Below are 22,730 nucleotides of genomic sequence, written 5' to 3'. Positions count from 1 at the left end.
GATCTAGCATGGTGTCCACTCCCTGGCAGAGAAGTGCTTAGCTTGCCCTTGTGGTCAGCAGTACCACACCAAGTCAAGCATAGTTATAGTGGGTGTACCACATGTTGATACACAGAAAACGTGTGCATAAAATGTTCACATCTGCCTGTAACAGTTAATGACTGCAGTTCATTTAGAACCGAATGATGCCCGGCATGCTCTCAAAGCCATTAACTATAATGCTACCCTACAGAAAGAGGTTGCACCTTCCCCAGGAGCACACAAGTCATTACAGGTTGACTCGATATCTGTTAATGGCAGTGGCGGCTGGTAGAATTTAAATCTGGTGAGGCGCAACACCAATTGATACTTTTTGGTATGCAAGCAATTAAAGTGAGCGAGCCCGATTGTCCTGATGGAGGCTGGGGGAAGTTCCCCTGAGAACATTTTTAAAAATGGTTTATATTGGTGCAATATTCAGCACTATACATGTTTGACTATGTGTGTGCTGTCGAGAGTGGGTGTGCAAGTGGTTGTTTTTTGTGTGTTTATATATGTGTAGAGGAAACCCCTTTTGTGCAAGCCTATTTGCACAAAGTGCATGTACATATGAACAGATGCTTGTGTGCATCCCAGTGTGTGTATGTAAGTGTGTGCACATACGTGTGCACAGTAATGTTGCACAAATGTAAGCATCTGTGACTATGTGTGAACGAATGCATATATTTTAGAAAGTGGGTCATAGCGTGAGTTTGCAAGAACGTGTTTGCTCGAATGTTTGCACGTTCAGTGAGTGAATATGCATGAAATGAGATTGATTTTACACTAGCAGGTGAGCGAGCTATTTGGCACAGGTAGAAAGTACACTCTCTATGAACAAAGTAGGCTGGATTCATTCAAATGACCAATCCTAATTCATTAGCCAGTACTACTGCTATCTAAATTTTTTACCAAAGAATTCCAGAAAACATTAAACACGTTGGTTTCGAAGGCAATTCCCAAGGTATCTTCTTCAGAGACAGGCCGTGTCCCTATAAATATGGCAGTCAGGAAGACTCAGCACATATGTTATAGTTAATTGCAGCCCCCAACCTCAATTCAGCTCTTGGTAACTGGAAAAAACAAACCTGCTGTGTGCTTGTTTTTACCGTGGCTGCAGGCTCCTTTCTTGTTCCCACTGGTGGCTGTAGTGTCACTGTAGCTCGGGAGAAGCTTGATGGTGTCCGTCGTGCACCATAAAGAGCCAACACGTACACTACGGCACACCTACTGTGTGCTGATAATCCCGGAAAAAGGAGCAGCCAAACTCAATCATAACCCACGCCCCCAGCGTACATTATCCAATTAAAAAGCCCAACAGTGCTGCAATCGTTGCCACCCACTGCACTGTGTTGCTGTCGGCCAGCCCCACCCCTTCCCCTTAATGTGAATGACGCTCTGCTGACCGCTCCCGGGCCACGTCAGAAGCTCCCCATTTGAAGCCTGTTTACGGCTGCTTTGTGCAGCCACTCTCATCAGGTTGACGTTACTCTCCTCGCTTGTGCCTCAAGGGCGAGGAATTCCTCGCCGAGCTCAGCACATGCGTAGGAGGACACTTGTCTGACCTCACAAAAAACGATATTAAATTGTTTCTCAGGGGAGAAGCTCAGCACATGCGCCATACTCAGCACATGCGTAGGAGGACACTTGTCCGACCTCACAAAAAACAATATTAAATTGTTTCTCAGGGGAGAAGTGGAGCACCGAGCAGTGAACATTTAAAGCTGCTCCATGGTGTTTCTTTTCTCTCCTCCCCGACGCTGGGAGGGAAACACCCGCTTTGCCTGTTAATACCAGCCGCTGCTGGTTAATGGGCCTGTGTAGCTGCTCAAATCCTGGACTTAGGTTCCTCTTCTTTTGTCTCCTTGGTTAAAAATGATGGTCCATAAACCCCCAAACCAGTCTTGTCCATTAACCCAAACGCTCAGCAGTCTCTGCCGATGGATGCCGTGCTGCTCGCCCTGTCCGACTAAAGTAAAGCACGGCACCTGAGTAGAGCTGCAGTGCGGGACAGTGGCTCGAAGAAACTTTTATGTGGATCAAAACTTGGCTGTTCAAGGGGCTAATGTTTTGAAGCGGCCCTACCAGAAAGATTTTAGCTTTGTTTTGTGACCCCCCAGTGCCCAGCCCCATGTATTTGTGGGTCCATTGTTGGGCGGATGTGATGATCACTCCAAACTCGTCCTGGGTAGATAGTTCAAGTTCAAGTTCAGGAATTTGTATAGCGCACTACTCACCCAGAGGGTCTCAAAGCGCTTGGGGGAGGGGGGCATTATTTATCGAATAGCCAGGTTTTAAGTTCCTTCCTGAAGGAAATGTGGTTCTGGGTAAGGCGAAGGTGAGTGGGGAGAGAATTCCAGGTCTTTGCCGCCAAGTAGGAGAAGGATCTTCCTCCCATGGTGGATCTGTGGATGCGCAGAGCTGCGGCGAGGGCTTGATTGGAGGATCTTAGTTGGCGGGTCGGTGTGTAGAAGGACAGTTGAGTGTTGAGGCATTCGGGTCCTAGTTTGTAGAGGGCCTTGTGTGCGTGGGTGAGGAGACGGAACGTTATTCTCTTGTTGACGGGAAGCCAATGGAGGTCTTTGAGGTGACCGGTAATGTGAGCTTGGCGCGGGATGTCCAATATGAGTCTGGCTGATGCGTTTTGGATGCGTTGGAGTTTTTTCTGTAATTTGGATCTGGTTCCGGCGTAGAGGGTGTTTCCATAGTCCAGTCGGCTGGTGACCAGTGCGTGGATGACCGTCTTTCTAGTTTCGGTGGGGATCCAATGAATTTTTTTTTTGAGAATACGAAGTACGTTGAAGCAAGAGGATGAGACGGCGTTGACTTGTCTGGTCATCGAGAGGGAGGAGTCTAGGATGAAGCCTAGGTTACGTGCGTGGTCTGTGGGTATGGGTGCTGTGCCCAGGGCCGATGGCCACCATGAGTCGTCCCAGGCAGAGGGGGATGATCCTAGGATGAGGACTTCCGTTTTGTCTGAGTTAAGTTTTAGGCGGCTGTTTTCCATCCATTCAGCTACTTTTTCATACCTTCATGAAGATTGGTTTTGGCGGTGTTAGGGTCTTTGGTAAGGGAAAGGATCAGTTGGGTGTCGTCTGCGTAGGAGATGATGTTGAAGGTTGTGTTGACGCGCGATGGATGCGAGGGTACTCCGCAGATGACTTCGGTGGCCTCTGATATAAATGGGGGGAGTCTGACTCTCTGGGTTCTCCCGGCGAGGAACAAGATGATCCAGTCCAAGGCTTTTCCTTGTATGCCGATGTTGCGAGGCGTTGTATGAGGGTGCTATGACAGACTGTGTCTAAGGCGGCGGAAAGGTCGAGTAGGATGAGGGCAACTGTTTCTCCGTTGTCTAGTAGTGTTCGAATGCCATCTGTTGCTGCGATGAGGGCGGTTTTGGTGCTGTGTTTGGCCCGAAAGCCGGACTGTGAGGAATCGAGGGAGTTGTTGGATTCAAGGAAGGCGGCGAGCTGTCTATTGACGGCTTTCTCAATGACTTTGGCAGGGAATGGGAGGAGGGAGATGGGGCGGTAGTTCTTAAGTTCAGAGGGGTCCGCTGTGGGTTTCTTTAAGAGGGCGTTGAGTTCGGCGTGTTTCCAGCTTTCTGGAAAGGTAGCGGAGTTGAAGGAGCAGTTGATGACATCACGGAGATGGGGTGCGATGATGGAGTCTGCTTTGTTGAAGATGTGGTGGGGGCAGGGATTGGTTGGCGAGCCTGAATGGATGGAGTTCATTAGGCGGATGGTGTCTTCAGTGGTGATTGGTTTCTAGGCGTTAAGGATGTTAGAGGGCGGTTTAGGTTCGGAGGTGGGTGGAGTGGACTGTTCTTTGGAAATGTTCTCAAAGCTGTTATGTATGTTGGCGATTTTGTTGTAGAAGAAAGAGGATAGCGAGTCGCAGAGTTCTTGGGAGGGGGTAATGTCGTTTGAGGCTGTGGTGGGGTTGGTAAATTCTTTGACGATGTTTAATAGCTCCTTGCTGTTTTGGGCGTTGTTGTCGAGTCGATCCTGGAATGCTGACTTCTTGGTGGATCGGATTAATTGGTGGTGTTTGCGGGTGGCTGTCTTGAAGGTGGTCAGGTTGTCAGTGGTTGTTTTTTTTTCTCCATGTTTTCTCGAGAGTACGGCATAGTTTCTTGGATTTCTTAAGGTCCTCGTTGAACCAGGGGGCCTTTTTGCTACCCTGTTTGGTTTGGTGGTTTTTCAAGGGTGCTAGTTCGTCAGCGCTGTGAGTGATCCATTGTTTGAGTTTGGTGGCTGCTTGGTTTGGGTCCGATGAGAGGGCGGGAGGGTTTTGTTTGAGCGATGTGAGGAGTTGGTCGGTGGTGATTTTTTTCCAGTTTCTTCGTGGAATAGGTTGTGGGCGGTTGTGGGTCGAGGTAGTTTTGTAGCTAAAGTGAACACAGCTGTGGTCCGTCCAATGGAGAGCTGTGGTGTGATCGAAGGAGATGTGCTTGCTGGAGGTGAAGATTGGGTCGAGCGTATGTCCGGCTATATGGGTGGGGGTGTCAACAAGTTGTTTGAGACCAAGATTGGCCAGGTTGGGTGGACTAAAGGATGGGTGAAAGCCTCTACGAGTGATGGAAACAAAACATGGTCAAGAGGAAGGAGTACTTTGATATAAAGGTAGTGGCTGCAGTAAGCAGCCAATTCTACATGGTTCTGCACCCTATTTGTGCTAGCTCTGGGACTCTGTGTACTTAACAACTGCCTACATTGATAAAGTGCCTATGCTTCCCCTCTAAATCATGTGCCATACATTGGAACGTTCTATTTGGGCTTTTAAACTTCCCAATAAATCTCATTGTAAATGGTACATTGTGCTCCTGTGACGTGGAAATATTATTGTTCTATATGGGATGCAGGGTGTATTTACACCACCCAAATGTATGACTATGTTTCTGCCAGGAGCACCACTGTGCTTTTGCTAGGCTGCAGTCTAAATGCACTGCAGTGAATCAAGGCAGAAAAAATGACTTTGCCATTAGGAAAAGTCTGTTTTTCTACAGACATAAGTCACTCCTAAAATGTGTATTGTAGGCCCACGGTGCAGGGTACTAATTTGTACAAATAAGGCTCACTGTTGAAGTTGGTGTTTCATTACAGTGAAATAAAACCACACGCTATTTCGCTATATTGGCCAAGATAGACTTATTAGGACTAGGTGTGATTAAAATCTGTATTTTCACCTCCAGCCAGAGTAGAAGAGAAAACCAGCTTTGACCCTGGGAGATAGGGAAGTGGCCTAGAAGCTGTAGGTAGGCCTACACGGTGACAGCTGGGGCCTGCCATCTTAAAACCGGGGCTCCTGAGCAATTTTACAGTAATATAAACAGGAAGTGCTGTGAATGGTGATGAGGGAACTGCGAAAAACCTGTTAGGATTTGGCAGTAGAATCCCTCGAATTACTGGCTAGTACACTGGGTAAATCTGGCACCTCCACCACCACCTCTTCAAAACATGCCTGGGCCTGGAAAGACTCCAACTGAAGAAGAATCCTGACTCCTTCTGGAAGAAGAGAACTCACATATGGACCCTGAGTTGTGCTGGCACCCAAGATCCTGCCGGCATGATTTCTTAGTGTGCTCTGCTGGGTGTTCCTGCATTCTTCTTGTGCATTGGTTGTGTTCTTGCTGCCTGCTGTACTCCCAGTTGTCGCCCTGAACCTTATAGTCTGCAGTGTACGTGACACATCTGCTCATCCGTCACATTCCTCCATGGTTTGCCACTAGCTTCCTTACCAGCAATGGAGACCCAGCATTTCGTTCTATCCCTGCTTCTAATTTTTACCCCTGCCTGTACTGGGAAGGTATAGCCTGTTTAGTGTATGCTGCTACGACTTACCCCTTGATTCCCAAAGTTAGTGTCATTGTTACCTTGATAGCGCAGAACAATGTACTTCAGTGCCATAGTACTTGCTTTCAAAATGTTTCCTTCTCAGTCTGGGGTCTATTTTCGCTTTTTGAAGGTGTGCGGCTGCTAGTAGGGTGTCAGTTTCAATGAGTTGTAGGTTTTTTGGTGGGCAAAACTAGAGAGTGGTACCATTGCTTCCAAATTTTCTCAGTTGATACTTGTGCCTTTTACCCATTATGCTTATACTGTTATATTTTCAAGCTCACAGAACCCGAACATCTTAGTATTCCCATTTTATAAATCAGAAAATCCCTCCACCAGTTATTGACTATAAACCTATTAATTGATTATTTAATGACATTGAATGCTGCTGTTTATTCAGATGCTCGAACTAGCAGACTTATGTATCACATTTTATTGGCTTGCTTTAGGACATCTTTAACGTCAATTGATTGCTGCCTACAGATAACACCTGAGCTATTTTTGATTTTCTATACCTCCAGAATAACCTCCTGTCCCCTCTTATTTCCAACAGCTGGACCCACAGACTGTGCAGTCCAAGAATTGGCACATGGACGTCATAGAGATGAATGGGGTAAGCAGTACTAGAGGTCTGATGAGAGATACTTTGCTGTTCGTTTTTCAAGGAATTTGTCAATGCATTTGCTTTTTAGCACCGCACAATGCAGCTCACACTTCAGATTCAGTGTCGACAAAAGAAAAGATGGTAAGAACCATCTATAAACTCTTCCGGGGTATTCTGTTCAAAGGAATGGAAGCATGCAGGGTGGGTCAATGGTTGGCAGACTGCAGGTGAGAAGTATGATTTGAGGTGTGGCGATCTAACAGAAGAGCTTTTAAAGAAGGCAGTGGTAGGAAACTTAATACCACATGCTCTTTTTGGGGCAGAGTTGTTGACTTCGGTTCACTGGGATTCACTAGAGGGCCCTTGGTTCTCTCAGTGAGTACCATGGTACAGACTGGAGATGTTTCTTACCTCCTGGGTCTTATTGGCCAGATCATGTGAAGTTACATTTGTGCACGGCCTGAAGCATGAAGTTACTAATAGCAAACTTTCTTGTGCAATGATGCAAGTCTATTGGCATTGCACGACTCAGTTAACAAGACATTTTTTTCTCAGTGGAAAAATATGGGGGAGTGCCTTGGCATAGCATCATTTGAAAATACTCCGAGGGCAGAAGCCCTTTCCAGGCTTCTTAAGGAAGGAACCATACGAGGTTCTGAAATTGCTGGTTGACACGATCGAGCCTCTAAAAGCTCCGTGGCTTGTTCCTTGGAGTTCCTTGTAACAGAGACCTCATTCCCTTACTTGTCCCAGGTTCCAGAAGGTGGTTTAGATGCACCGCTCTTCGGCTTCAAGTAGGCATCGATTCTGGCTCGAGAAAGCTGGTTTCAAAAACCGAGTTCTGGGTAATAATGGGGACTGTTTATGCTCTTTAAAAATGAAGTATTCTTTTGTGAATTTGCTGCTAGATTGTACCCTTCTTTGAAGTGATAGGATAAAAGATTTTATGCCCTCTCTTTTTAAGACGTGGACTTAGATCACGCAGTGAAACACTCTGCACTTTATTTGCAATGAATCAGTTTGATTTTGTAGTGTCAGTTGCTCGATACGTTCAGCTTATACAAACATGGAAATTTTAAAGGCCCATATATATCAATATATATTGATGTGGCTCATACTTTAAGGGTGATCTGTGGTATTGGAGCACAAATATTGCTTCTTCTGTGCTTTCTTATTCCTTTAGGCCGAATTAATGAATATGTTGCATCTTGTGTGTAAAGGGTGCTCAGTTACTCTGTAGGTTGCCTTGAGTATGCATGTTTTCCTTCTTTTAAAGTAATGAAACGGTAATGTCGCTGCTTGAGAGGTTACTCTTGTGTATACTTATTTTTGCTACAAAATGAATTAATTTGAATGTATTATATTGTTTTAAAGACATTCTGATGCAGGTATTTGATAACGTGTGTGTCTTGGAATTAAGTATATAATGACATTGACTGCATGTGTAAATGATTGGAAAGTGTTCAAAGAAGGGGAACAAATAGGGCTGAAAGGGTTATTTATTTAGCATCGGTAACATATCAAACAGAATGTTTTACCTGGATATGGTGACAGCTCAGTGAGAGTGGAATGGCTGATGTAGTCTACACATAGGTGGTGTACAGTGTGTGTCTGTTATTAGCAGAGACATACATAGCTAATGTTAAAACAAATAGATCTGATAGAGCATTCTGGTATGAAATGTCCATAGTGCAGTAGGGTGGGGGGGGAAGTAGTCCCTCTCCTATATCAAGTCTTAGAAGATGAATTGTCAGCATTATTTCGAATTCTAGTCAAGAGGGAGTAGCACACGTGTCTACCAGCAGGTAGTTACAGTGTTTAGGGCTTAGAAGGGAGAAGGACCCAGACTTTGTTGTGTCACAAAGTGGCTTGTGAGTTACTAGAGGGTTGAAATGGATGGGTATTGGATTTCATGTACGGGTGTATTTGGGTAGGATTCCACAAAGATAATTTGTAGCAAGCACATTTATAACTTGGACATGCTGGTGCCTCCTGGATTCACAATGATCGACAAAGACCGACAAGAGCAAAGGGGAGGGGCCATAGCAATCATGCACAAGAACATCATCTCCATCACGTAAATTGCCTCCTGCTTGTATAGCACCTTTGAGTGCCTCTAAGTCAACATCAAGACATGCGATAACAGGCCATCAATTTGCCATCTCCTTTACCACCCCCCAGGCAACTCCTCTGAATTCGGGGAACACCTTTCTGACTTGATTGCACATTGTTTGGTAACTCAAACAATATAATTCTAGGCGACCTCAATCTAAGATGGAATGAAACAAAAAACCCGCTCATTCAATCCCTAAACAACCTCCTACTAGAAAACGATCTGACCCAACACTGCTCAGAAGAAACTCACCACAGAGGAGCAACACTCGATGCAATTATTGCCGAAAGCAATGCAATCACCATTGACCACATCCTTCCCGTAGACCGGTCCAACCATCACATCATCCTTTTCTGCATCACCCAAGCGGTCCTTACTCAACACCCCAAGCAGGAGGACCCCCCCAAATGGGTCAGGAACACAGCTCAGATTCCTAGATGCTCTAGAAGAAAGAATAAGCTCGCTCCTCCCCAACATCACTGATCACCTCTCAACTATTGAACTCACCTCTCTTTTCAACTCTAATATGACGCTCACCCTAGACAGCCTTGCACTTCTGAAACGAAAAAAATCCAGGAGCATTCCATCCACTTCATGGTTCACCACTGACATCAACGAAGAAAGAAGACATCTAAGATCCTCAGAAAGAATCTGGAGGAACAATCCCACCTCCCCCCATCGCGATCAACTCCAAGCAGCCCGCAGGAACTACAAAAAGCACATTAAGAACAAAAAGACATCTTTCTTTTGCTCTGCACTAGACACCGCAAAAAACCGACCCAAAGAGCTCTTCAATATCATCAGGAATCAAACCTCTAAGCCATTGACATCCCCAACTCAGGCATCCAATTAACGCTGTGAAAACTTCGCCATATTTATTTTTCAATGACAAAATCGCGAAGATCGATCTCTCACTTGGCTCAAATCTCATCCCTTCCGCTGAGATCCAGGCGCCTGAATCAAACGATTGCGCCTCCTTAAACCCCCCAAAACAATGATCTTCCTTCATTCCCATTCAGGAAATAGAGTTAATCAAACTAATCTCCAACGCTAAACCCTCATCCCACGCCCTGGATCCGTTACCCCCTCAATTGACCAAGGACCTGAAGCTCGTCCTAGCTCCGCTGTGGCGCAAGATCATTAACAGCTCACTGAGCTCAGGAGTCATTCCAGACTGCCTCAAAGTTGGCCAAGTCACTCCACTGCTGAAAAAGCCAGGTCTAGACACTGAGGATCTGAACAACTTTAGACCTGTATCAAACTTAACTCTTCTGTCCAAAATCTTGGAAAGATGTGTACTTCCTCAGCTGACCCAACACTTGGACAACATCAATCTCCTAGATCCCCACCAATCGGGCTTCAGAATGGGGCTGCAGCACTGCAACCGGAATCCTCAATGTCATAGACGATCTACACAAGTCACTTGACTAGGACCAACGCTGCCTTCTCATCCTCCTAGACCTATCGGCTGCATACAGTTGATCACAAACTGCTCATCAAGACAGGGCTGGTCTTGAAGAGATGGTCCTCCACTGGTTCTCTTCCTTTCTCCACAACCGCTCACAAAGAATAAAAATTAAAAACTTCAAGTCCGACCTCCACCCCTTCAACAGGGGTGTTCCATAAGGATCAGTGCTCTCCCCTCAGCTTTTCAACATTTACATTGAACCCCTTACCACTCTACTCAGGAAATCCAACATCCCTTTCCACCTATATGCGGATGACACACAACTCTGTCGGGAAACCACCTCTATTGACTCAACGCCACGCTCAGAGAGGTACAATACTGTCTCTCAAACAACCACCTGAAACTCAATCAAGAGAAAACGGAAATACTCCTCATCTCCAACAAGGACCGAAAACCCACAAATCGCAGAATGGCTCAAAGCTATTGATGCCCTCAATGGAAACCTCATCCTGGTGGATTCGGTAAAATCTCTAGGTATCACCCTAGACCCGAAACTGGACATGAAAAAACATATTACAAGATCCACAAAAAGTGCCTTAATCAATTTGAAATTACTGTACAAAATAAAACCCTTCCTCCCGCCCAAGGACCTTCAACAAGCCACCCAAGCGTTGGTGCTCTCCAAAATTGACTTTGGGATTGCAGCCCTGACTGGGACAGCAAAATCCCACCTCGCCCCCCTGAAGACAACCTTTAACACAGCAGCCAGAATGGTCACTTGAACTAAGAAATTTGATCACATCTCCCCTGCACTCAGAGAACTCAAATGGCTCCCAATTGAGTTGAGAGCCAGCTTCAGAACAGCCGGCCTCACCCACAAAGTCCTGCACACAGGCAAACCGGAATACCTGGCTGCCAAACTCAAAAGGGCCGGCCAGTCCAGGAACCTCAGGAGCTCCAACACTCTGCTACTCATCCCGCTGAAAACCCGCAAGCAAAAAATCGCGGCAAAATCGTTTGCCAGAAAGGCCCCCAAAATCTTGAACTCCATCCCCTCCACATCAGAATGATCCTATCATTTCCAAAATTCTAAATTTTTTGACTGGTGACACTGACTCGGATCAAGAAAACTTTTTGGACACTTGTCCTGTGTGAACAAAGAAACTTTTTGGAGGCCCATCTTGTTTGACCTGCACCCTCCATGCCCCTCTGCGCGACTGTGCCTTTGTTCGCCCTATACCTGGCTCGATCCCCATGTTTTACTATACTCTGTACTGCCTAATTGCACATAATTTACTTGATGTAAAGCGCTCTGATACCCTCGGGGTCCAGCTAGCGCTATATAAAACTCCTAAATAAATAAATAACTTCAAAAATGAGTGTCACTTGTTTATTTAGCTGCCAGTTCTTTTCCTTTGCAAGAACTTCGTTTGGCTTGGTTTTGGTATTCCTGGGTAAATTAGAAAAGGTTTTGGTAACAAAATGTATGACCTTATCTGGTAGTAGAATGTTTAAGGACTGTGGTTGACTAAAAGACTATTACAGAAGCTGAGTGTGCTGGAAACTGAGTTGAATAGGATTTTGGCAGTGTTGAGTGATACGCATGAGCACAGCTTACATGTACTCTTTATATGAAAAGTGAACTGTAGCTACGCTTAATTTAGCTGTCTTGGCAGCCCAAGTACTGTAAAAAGGAATACATGAAAACAGATATAAACATACATTAGGGGCTGTGGGTCAGCCCTCTCTATCTACTTGTCTGTTGACCTGTTACATTTTGCTTTTACCTACCACAGCATACAGTAAGGGGTAAAGGGCCAGCTCACTTCAGCCACAGACTCTCCTGTACTGTGATGGACAGCATTTTGCCTGATCTCATGTGCACATCTAGAAATAAGTGAACTTCAGTGCCAGGTTGGGTGGGCCAACACTTTACTTTACCAAGGTTTTTTTCTTTCAATTCTTTATCCTTTTAAAACAAATTTTAGTCCACCTAAAATAAGAACCTAATTTTCTTGATGTCCCTTAAAAAAGGTGTCTGTGCAACTTCTACGTACACATGATTACTAGGAAGCACCTTTACTATTCTCATACAAGTAAAACTGATGGTTACATTTTGTTTAAATGAACATTTTTATTGCTAGCCTTTGGCCATGGTGCCATTGTTTCTTTTTTCACTTCTTTTATTTTAGTGGAGTATGGCTACAATAAAAATAAAGAATTTAACCATCATACCAGTTTGCCAATACCAGGCCTATTGGCTTTGCAAATGCTTTTAATAGGTGGGGTGCAAAGAACCCTGCGGCTTCTGGCCAAAGAGCCAAACTTCTTAAACTCAGGGAGGAGAGGGTAGGTGATAGTAGATGGTGTCTGTAAGCTAGATGGTTGCTGTTGACAAGGGAAAGTATAGATTTTGAGTTTTAGAGGAGGTTAGCATGAGTAGCCCTTATGCCATTCAATGTCTGAGGGCAGTGAGGCAGTTAGTGATACGTGACTGGAGGTGTGTTTTAAAAGATACAAAGAAGAAAAAGATTTGAGTCTCATCAAAGAGAAGCCAATAGGGAGGTAATGTCACCAAGAGAAGTGCAATGAGAGGGAATAAGAGACGTATTGGATACCCAATGGTAAAAGTGCAGGAAATGATATCTGTGAGTTCCAGCTGAGAGAGCTTGTAAGAGGTGAGCTATTTGTGCACTAAGCCAGTGATGTCACTTGAACATAAATGGAAACTAGATTAGGCTGGTCAACAGTGTTGAAGGCTGCAGATAGGTTCTAAAGTATGATCATTAAAGAAAGTGGGTGGGGATGGGTGGTGGTGAGAAATCTTGGTACGTGTGATAATCCGGTTTCCTTGGAGTTGAGGGTATTGAAACCAGATTCGAGAGGGGTGAGAATATTCTTGACCTACAGATAGAGCGAAGCAATTTAAGACCAGTTGCTCCAGTGTCTTGGAGAAAAGGTGGAGTTGAGATACCGAGCTATAGTCTTAGAGAGACGAGGGACCAGCAGTGCTTTTCTTTTTAAGAAACAGCACCACTGCGGAAGTTGTGAGAGAATAGTCGAAATGAGGGCTATTAATAAATGCTTGATGTGAAGGCAAGAGGTTTGATTGTGTGAGGTCTGAGAGGATCCAGTGGTGCACAGGGGGGGTCGAGGGTTTTGGTTATCGGAGTAGGTTCCCTTGAGGATATTGCATCACACCATGAATGTTTGGACATGGGGAATGGTGAGCGTGGAGCTGTCTGATGGTGTAGTGGAGCAGTCAGTAACTTAGTCAGATGACCATTCATAGCAGTGATTTTGAAAGTGAAGCACATGGCAGGGACAAGGAGGGGTAGTTTATGAATGGGAGTGAAAGAGAGATTAGGTTGTTGATCACGTGTGCAAGACGTTAACCAAGAAGCTGAAGTGAGGTGATCATGATTTGACAGTATGAAGTCCTGGCATTGCCTGCAAGGATTGGAACTAATTGTAATTGCATTTATATAGCACTTACTACCCCTGACGAGGTATCAAAGCGCTTTTTTGGTGAGTAGCACGCTCCTCCGGAACCCATAAAGGATTAGTGTTGAATTAGTATAGTGAAATATGAAAGTAATTTTAGTGGTGGATAGGTTACCTATTTGAATTCAGAAGGATAGCGGAGGGATAGAAGATGGAAAAAGGTTTGCATTTCTATAGCGCTTGTAACCCCTGAATGGGATGGGAACAAATGGGAATTCTTGAAAATGAAATGAAATGAAAAATTACATTTATAAGGCGCAATGGCTACCCTGAAGCCTCCCAGCACACATAACGCAGAAGGACAGAGGAGATCAATTAATGCTAGCCGGTTAGGCTCCACCCGAAGAAGTAGTGGAAGGGCGTTCCAATGGATGGCGGCATTGTAAGAAAAGGAATGTCCCCTGCATCTGGCTCTGCTTATTCTAGGGAGTAAGGCCAGCCAGAAAAAAGGACATTAAACGAAGGTTTCTGCTCGGACAGTGCAGGGTGAAAACCAGGACTTGGATAACAGCTGGGCCCTCCTTCCAAAAGGCCTTACGGGCCTGGCACATGGCCTTACACTGAACTCTCTCCCCGATTGGCAGCCAATGAAGGCTTCTAAGTGCTGGTTTAGCAGATTGCCAGCAAGGAATGTGAAGTAACCAGTGGGCTGAACAATTTTGAATGACCTGGAGCTTATGCATGGTGGAATGACGAGCTCCTAAACAGAGGGCATTCCCGTAGTCCAGGCGGGAGAGGATAAGGGCCTGGACCATATTCCTTCTGGCCTGAGAGGGTAGAAGGGGGAGGATCCTACGAAGCATCCTCAGCTGGCCATAACATGTAGCTGAAAGCTTCCGTGCCTGGCAGTTAAAATTATGAGAACGATCAAGCCAGAATCCGAGGCTCTTAATCTGATCTTTCGGGGCTGGTGCCGGGCCAAGGCAATTAGGCCAGAACAGGGTGGATTTGAAGGAGGCAGAGTTGCCAAGAAGCATCAGCTCTGTTTTATCCCTGTGGAATTTAAGACCCAAGAGTTTTTGATTAAATGATTTTTAGTTACTATGTGCTAATCTTCAGATCACCATCAAATCACTATAGCTGTCCTATACAGTGTATATTGGCAAATGTTTATATTGTATGGTCACAGAAAATTGTATTTAGACCCCTTTTTTCTCTGATACTTCGATACTGGTTCCCTTGTCTTTGATTCTCGGCAGCTTCGCTTTGTAGCAGCCATATTGGGCGAGGGTAGGACTCAGGCTGTGGGGTGCTCGCTCTAGTGTATAAGGCGATAGACCTCCTTTTAAAGGAAGTCATGCCTACGCGCAGCGGTCACGTGCAGCAGGAACGCCGGATCACCGCCGGATCACCGCCAGATCACCTCCGGAGTCACGCCAGAGTCCAGCCCGTCTGCGCCCGTCAGCGTCCCGGAGGCGATCGGAGCGGCGGGTGGGGCTCTATCATCGCGCTTGCTTACTCCTGCGCCTATTACGCTATGTTACACATCGCTTGAGCTACGATCTTTGCAAAAGATGTCCTGTGGCTGTTACAAAGTTTTTCCCGGTCGCTACAGGGGCAAGAGGCGATGTCCTGGTTGTGGATGGTCTCCCAGCTATGCCCCGGCCTCTCGACCAAACAGAGAGATCGACTGTGTGAAGTATCTTTGTCTGCTTTTAAACACTAGATCAGCATGCAGACATGCGCAGGATATCTATGATCTCTTGGCTACGGAAAAGCCGCTCTGTCTGATGCTGACTGAGACTTGGTTGGGGGAATTTTCTAATCCTGATATAGCTATAGCTATAGCTATTCCCCCTTATTACAACATTTTCTGGCAGGACAGATCGGAGGGGAGGGGTGGCGGAGTGGCAGTGGTGGTGAATAAATGCGCCACATGCTCTATGTTGCCCATGGATGGCATCATAGGATCTGAATCCCTTGCCTTTTCTATTACATTGGCGCCTCATCAATCCTTTAAAGGCCTCTTAGTTTATAGGCCACCTGGACCGCCTGGAACTTTCTTTGACGAGCTCTGGCCGGGGATTTTAATTTCCATATGGATGAGCGATTGGACCCTGACACAATCAAACTGTTTGATATCACGGCCCCTCTTGGCCTTGTCCCTTATCTCCTTGGACCAACGCACGATAAGGGCCATACCCTAGATCAGGTCTTTTCCACGTCCCCCATAGAGGTGACGGCTCTTTTACCGGTGCTTTGGTCAGACCACAGACTGGCCAAATTCCATATACGGGGCACAATGAAACCATCTAGCACCGCTCTTAGGCAGCAGGGACGTGCTCCTAGGGCGTATCATCGGGTGACTCCAGACATGCTGGCTCAGGCTGCTCTGGACCATCCCTGCCCCCTCACGGGAGATCTGGAGAGGGACTTAGACTCCCTGTAAGCGTGGCTATTGGATAGGTTGAAGGATCTAGGATCTAGATCTGTGATGGCCCCCCGATTAACACCTAAGCGGGTCTCTACCCCCTGGTTTACTGAAGCGCTGTCGGCTTCTCGACGGCAGTGCAAGGTAGCTGAAAGAGCCTGGCGCTCACAGTATGACCCTGTGGCAAGGCTTGCCTATAGGAAAGCGGTTAAAGCCTATCATCGGGATATCCTCCTGGAGAAAAAAGGCTATTTTGCAAGCAGGATAGAGGCCGCTTCTAATTCCTGTAAGGAGATCTTTACAATCGTTAGGGAATTCACGGCCCCCCGATCTAACGCGACTCAGGCTGTTCCTTCTGAGTCCTGGGCTTCCGATCTTGCAAATTTCTTTACCATCAAGATAAAACTGATCCAAGACTCTTTTCCTTTGATGGCGACTGCAGTATCAGTCAGCCCCGAACACGGATCAGTTTTACTGGCCCCTTCGGGTCCAGTTATGGCAGTTTTTCCATTTATTTCAGCCCCTGCATCATTGGCACTTAGGGTCAATCTTAAATCTGGGTCGCCTCTTGACCCATGCCCGGCCAAATTTCTGGCAAAAATGGCGGAAGTTATAAATCCGCTGGCGAATCCACTCCTGAACCTCTCTTTGAGCCAGGGAGTGGTTCCGCAGGCCTGGAAGCAGGCAATGGTCATTCCTTTGCTTAAGAAGCCTGGTCTTGACCCGGAAGTCCTGGCCAACTATAGGCCTATTTCTCTCCTCCCCGCGCTAACGAAGATCCTGGAGAAGCATGTGCATATTGTGCTTTCCAACTTTTTGGAATCTCATAATGTACTGCACTCTACTCAATCTGGCTTCCGCCCCAACCTAAGCACTGAGACTGCGCTTTTGGAGGTGTCTGAAGCCATTAAAGAGGTACTGGACTCAGGGGGTAAAGCCATGCTTGTCATGTTGGATCTGTCGGCGGCCTTTGACACCGTCCCCCATGAGGGTCTTCTCGCCAGACTCTATGAGATCGGTCTGAGGGGGACGGTGCTCAGCTGGTTTAGATAATTTCTGGCTGGCCGTCGACAAACGGTCTGGGCCTCACCTAGCTCGGCCGTGAATTCGCCTCTGGGAGTCGGAGTTCCGCAGGGTTCTGTGTTGAGCCCGACTCTTTTTAACATCTTTACGACCCCTTTGGCGGCATTGGCGGAGTCTTTTGGGGCCCAGATCGGATCCTACGCAGATGATACCCAGCTCCTCTTTTCGTGCAGGAAAGGAGGAGATTTTGATGGGGAGAGTATCCGTGAGTGCCTTGGGGCTGTTCTTAAATGGTTCCAGCTGAACAGCCTCAAGTGCAACTCAGATAAATCTGAGGTACTCTTCTTCGGTTGTCCATCTGATCTGAAAGAAACACGTTAGTGTTAGATTCCTTACCTTAGAATATCCCCAGGCGTCAGTCTGGATCCGGAAACTTTTGCGTAGCAGTACCCCTGCGCGTCGGTAGGCGTCGTCTGCAGGCGTCCCCTGCGGCTCCGCGTCCGTCGTCGGCGTCGTGCGCCGTGATGACGTCGCTGGAGTACATAGACGCCGCCTCCGCGCGCTGACGTCAGTTCTTCTTTTTTCCGCGCCAGTGGACGCAGATCTGAAGAGCAGTACTCCGGTCTATTGACCAAGTTTTTCGATTGCTATTTCTCTTTTTGTGCCTGTTAGGATGCCTGGGTTCAAAACCTGTGATGACTGTGAGCGCACGATGTCGGTCACAGACCATCACCGCCTCTGTCTCCGGTGTCTGGGCCCCGACCACGACGTGGACTCCTGGGTCGACTGCCGGGCCCTCACCAGCAAGGCTAGGCGGGAGCGGTCCCGCAAGCTACTGGAGCTCCGGGTGTCGGCCCCACGTCGGGACCGGGAGCGGTCCCGGTCCGGCCGGAGGTCGGGAGAGCGTTCGAGGGAGCGGTCGCGGAGCCGCGCCGAGCGTTCCGGAAGTCGACACCACTCGTCAGGCTCATCAGGTAAGAAGCACAAGAAGTCGGGGCGTCGTCATCGTACCCCCGATTCCCCCCGACGCTCGCGCGATGCGGCCGGGGGCTCGGGTGACCCCAACCCCGCGGCTCCGCGAGAGTCGCCGGCGCGGCCTGCCTCATACCCTCCGGTCCCTGGGCACGGCGCGACGCCTGAGGAGATCGAGGCGTTCCTCATGGCCATGAGGGCGCTCGCTTCTCCGACGGGGCCTACGGCGCCTTCGGGCCCAGTGCTACCGTCTGGGGGTCCTGGCGGTTCGGGTGTCCCTGCCTCGGCGCCGTCGGGTGCTCCGGCCCCGGCGCCGCCAACGGCTCCGACCCTGGCGCCGCAAGGGCCCTCGGGATCGGCGCCGGCTGGTCTTCCGGCCTCCCCGGCGCCGTTACCATCGGGGTTACCCCCGACGCCGCCCCCGCGCGGCGCCGGTTCTCCGGTGCCGGCTCCGGCCGGCAACGGGGCTCCGACGCCGGCTCCGGGCGGCGCCGTTCCCCTACCTTCCCCGATGCCGGACGCGGAGTCGGACCGGCGTCGCTCGACGCCGGTCCCGGCGCCGATGGGGCCCATGAACCCCGAGGAGCCGGTCTACATCGTTGACTCCGAATACGGAGAAGATGAAGAGTTCGGAGAAGGTTGGGAGGGGTCCGAGGACCCTCTGTCACGCGAGTGCCAGTATGACCCGGACTGGACAGGTGACTTGGGGGATGCCAGTGGTCTGGACGACTCTCCTAACCCTGGTTTGATCTCTCCTCCAACCGTGGCATCGGTGGAGGGAGCTGCATATTCAGTGGTGCTGATGAGGGCTGCCAAGGCCTTACACCTTGAGCTCCCCGTCGCGGCCGTGAGGCCTAACATCCTCACTGAGGTTTTCAAACCGCAGTCATGCCCACAGGAGCCACTGCTGCCGTTTAATGAAGCCTTGTCAGACGTTCTGTTGGGCACGTGGTCCAGGCCCGCTTCAGGTGCACCTGTTGATCGGAACGTGGCCAGGCGCCACCGTCCTTGTCCGGACGACCCCAAGTTCCTGTCTACCCACCCCACTCCTGAGAGTCTGGTGATCCAGGCCTCGACCTCCCAGTCCGCATTCCCGTCGGCCCCGCCCGACCGGGAATCCAAGAGGTATGACCAGTTTGGCAAGAAGGTCTTCTCGTCCATTAGTTTGGGCCTGCGGTCTTGCAACACCGCTTGCCTCTTGGGCCGCTACACCCACTCTGTGTGGGACACGGTCGCGGAACTGCTGCCAGAATGCCCCATGGAGGTGCGGGCAAAACTCGGTCAAGCTGTGGCTGAGGGCCGGGATGCAGCGAAATATTCGATACGGTGTGGTCTTGATACGACCGACTCGCTGGGCAGAGCTATGTCAACGACGGTGGCGATTCGTCGCCACGCCTGGCTGAGATCCGCCAATTTTTCGGCTGATGTCCAGAATACCTTGATGGACATTTCGTTTGATGGCTGTCACCTGTTCGGTGACAAGGCGGACCACGCGCTGGAACGCTTCAAGGACTCCAGGGTCACGGCCAAGTCCTTGGGTCTCTCGACCCAGCGTCAGCAAACGGGTTCGTTTCGTCCCTTTCGTGGCCAAGGAAGGGGCGCCCCCACACGTGCTGCCAGCCACGCGCCGCAACAATCCTTTCAACGCGGTGGCGGCCGTGGAAACCGCCGTGGTGGCGGTCGGGGTCAACGGCGGGGTCAGACCACACCCTCCCCCGCAGCATCTACCCCAAAATCCTCCTAGTCCGTGCTTTCGGCCCCATGTGACGCCAGTGGGTGGCAGGGTTCGCCATCACCACGCTCACTGGCGCACGATCACTTCGGACAGGTGGGTGCTGCAAATCGTCCGGAGGGGCTACTCCCTCCCCTTCGAGACCTCTCCTCCAGCCATGCCACCGCAGAACCACCGTGTGTCGGGGGACCACTTGCAACTTCTGCAGAAGGAAGTTACGGCCCTCTTGGCCAAGGGGGCCATCGAGCGCGTTCCTGGGCCAGAAGTAGGGCGTGGTTGCTATTCCCACTACTTTCTGGTGCCCAAGAAGGACAAGGGGGGCCTACGTCCTATCTTGGATCTAAGGAACGTCAACGGCTTCCTCCGGAAGGAGAAGTTCAAGATGTTGACGTTAGCTCAGGTCTTGGCTGCTCTAGACCCACAAGACTGGATGGTAGCGTTGGACTTGCAGGACGCCTATTTTCACATTCCCGTCCTGCCGGCCCACCGGCATTACCTGCGGTTCACGGTAGGCCTGGAGCACTTTCAGTTCATCGTGCTCCCCTTCGGCCTTACCAGCGCCCCACGGGTGTTCACAAAGGTGATGGCGGTGGTCGCAGCCCATCTGCGCAGGTTGGGGGTTTCAGTCTTCCCCTACCTAGACGACTGGTTGTTGAAGGCGGGCTCGCCCCAGACAGTCGTCCACCACCTTCAGATGACGGCAGACCTCTTGCACGACCTGGGGTTCTCCATCAATGTGCCGAAATCACACCTGTGTCCCTCTCAAAAGCTCCTTTTCATCGGAGCGGTTCTGGACTCGGCGCAGTTTCGGGTTTATCCTCCGGAACGGCGGGTTCGGGATATTCAGGCTTTGATTCCCATCTTTCAGCCGCTATCCCGAGTTTCGGTCAGGTTGACGCTGCGGCTGCTGGGACTGATGGCTTCCTGCATCCTTCTGGTGCATCACGCCCGGTGGCGGATGCGGGCTCTGCAGTGGGACCTGAAGTTTCAGTGGCACAGCATCAGGGCAACTTGTCCGACCACGTCTTGATCTCGGAGGGCACTGCGAGACAACTGCAGTGGTGGCTTACGGACCGCGATTGGGTCAGGGGCAAGTCCCTCTCCCTTCCCCAACCGGAGCACGTTGTCGTGACGGACGCGTCCCTCCAGGGCTGGGGTGGCCACTTGGGAGAGGCAGAGATCAGAGGCATCTGGTCTCCGGCGGAGTCCCGGCTCCATATCAATCTGTTGGAGCTGCGGGCGATTCGTCTGGCACTGAAGGCATTCCTCCCCTTTGTCAACGGGAGTGTAGTGCAGGTGTTCACCGACAACACCACCGCCATGTGGTACTGCAACAAACAGGGCGGAGTGGGGTCGTGGACCCTTTGCCAGGAGGCTCTGCGCCTCTGGCAATGGCTGGAACGTCAGGGCGTGTCTCTGATGGTTCAACACCTGGCAGGTTCTCTGAACGCCAGGGCGGACGAACTCAGCCGTCGGTGCTCGATGGATCACGAATGGCGTCTGAACTCGGACGTGGCGCAAGGCATCTTTCTGCGATGGGGAGAGCCTTGGTTAGATCTATTCGCCACAGAAGAGAACGCGCAATGTCATCAGTTCTGCGCGTTGGAGTTTCCAAGACGGCACTCGCACGGCGACGCCTTTCGGCGCGAGTGGAGTTGCGGTCTGTTATACGCCTTTCCGCCTATACCACTTCTGCCCAGAGTGCTGAAGAAGATCAGGCGCGACCGGGCCCAAGTTATCCTTGTGGCTCCGGACTGGGCTCGAAGGTACTGGTATCCCGAGCTACTCAGCATGTCAGTCGGTCCCCCGATCCGCCTGCCCCTTCAGGAGGACCTTCTGTCGCAGCAGCAGGGGACGGTCCTCCACCCGAACCTGTCCAGTCTCCACCTCCATGCTTGGAGATTGAGCGGCGGCAGTTGAGGCCATTTGACTTGCCTCCTGAAGTCTGTGATGTAATTCTGGCAGCCAGGCGTCCCTCCACTAAGTCGGTATACGCCTGTCGGTGGAACAGATTTGTGGCATGGTGCACAGCAAAGGCTGTGGATCCACTCTCTGCCCCTCTTTCCGAGGTTCTTCTGTTTCTTCTCTCTCTTGCCCAGCAGGGCTCTGCTCTGGGCACTATCAAGGGCTACCTTTCTGCCCTTTCAGCCTTTTTAAGGCTTCCTGATCAGCCTTCTTTGTTCAAATCCCCGATTGTAACTCGATTCTTGAAGGGCATCACTCACATGTTTCCACCTGTTCCGTTTGTGATGCCTCAGTGGGATTTGAACCTGGTTCTGACCTTTCTGATGTGTGCTCCCTTTGAGCCCCTTCATTCTTGCCCTCTCCGTCTCCTGACTTTAAAGACGGCTTTCCTGGTTGCCATCACCTCTGCCAGGAGGGTGAGTGAGCTCCAGGCTCTTTCTGTCCAACCTCCTTTCTTGTCCATTCACCCTGACAAGGTGGTTCTGAGGACTAGACCCTCTTTCCTGCCCAAGGTTGTTTCGGCCTTTCACATCGGGCAGTCCATCACCCTCCCTTCCTTCTTCCCGCCTCCGCATCCTTCAAAGGATGAAGAGCGGCTCCACCGTCTGAACCCAAAACGTGCGCTTTCATTTTATATGGATCGCACACGCCAGTTCCGGGTGGATGACCAACTGTTTGTTGGCTACGTGGGTGCGAAGAAGGGACGGGCGGTTTGTAAATGAACCATCTCTCGATGGGTCGTCCTCTGCATCAAAGCGTGCTACTCTTTGGCTCGGAAGGAGCCTCCTGTTGGGCTGAGGGCCCATTCCACTCGGGCCACGGTGGCTACTACTGCCCTGGGCCGGGGAGTCCCCTTGCAGGACATTTGCCAAGCGGCTACGTGGGCCTCGCTGCACACCTTTGCGAGGCACTACTGCCTGGACAGTCAAGTCCGGAGGGATGGCTTCTTTGGCCGTTCTGTCCTCCAGGACTTTCTGGTGTAGTATTGTATTGGTTCGCAGACCCACCACCGGGGTTGGTATTGCTGGGGTATGTATTCTAAGGTAAGGAATCTAACACTAACGTGTTTCTTTCAGATGAACAAGTTACTTACCTTCGGTAATGATATATCTGTAAGAAACATTAGTTAGTGTTAGATTCCTTACCGAACCCACCCATCCTCCCCGTTCTGCGAACTGATACCTAG

The 22,730-nt window shown here is 49.7% G+C and overlaps 1 protein-coding gene across 4 annotated transcripts in view; it reads left to right on the top strand.

Moving 5' to 3' along the window:
* ABR (ABR activator of RhoGEF and GTPase) overlaps positions 1 to 22,730 on the top strand; it is a 1,286,060-nt gene that overhangs the window by 1,225,994 nt on the left and 37,336 nt on the right. For all 4 annotated transcript variants that reach the window (XM_086955070.1, XM_086955071.1, XM_086955072.1 and 1 more), the window contains one exon: positions 6,406 to 6,465. In XM_086955070.1, the coding sequence (XP_086811196.1) occupies positions 6,406 to 6,465 (60 nt within the window). The remainder of the gene's footprint in view (positions 1 to 6,405; positions 6,466 to 22,730) is intronic.

The sequence above is a fragment of the Lissotriton vulgaris genome, chromosome 2_1, assembly GCF_964263255.1.
Source record: "Lissotriton vulgaris chromosome 2_1, aLisVul1.2, whole genome shotgun sequence".
Taxonomy (NCBI): Eukaryota; Metazoa; Chordata; class Amphibia; order Caudata; family Salamandridae; genus Lissotriton; species Lissotriton vulgaris.
This window is presented reverse-complemented; position numbering and strand designations above follow the sequence as displayed.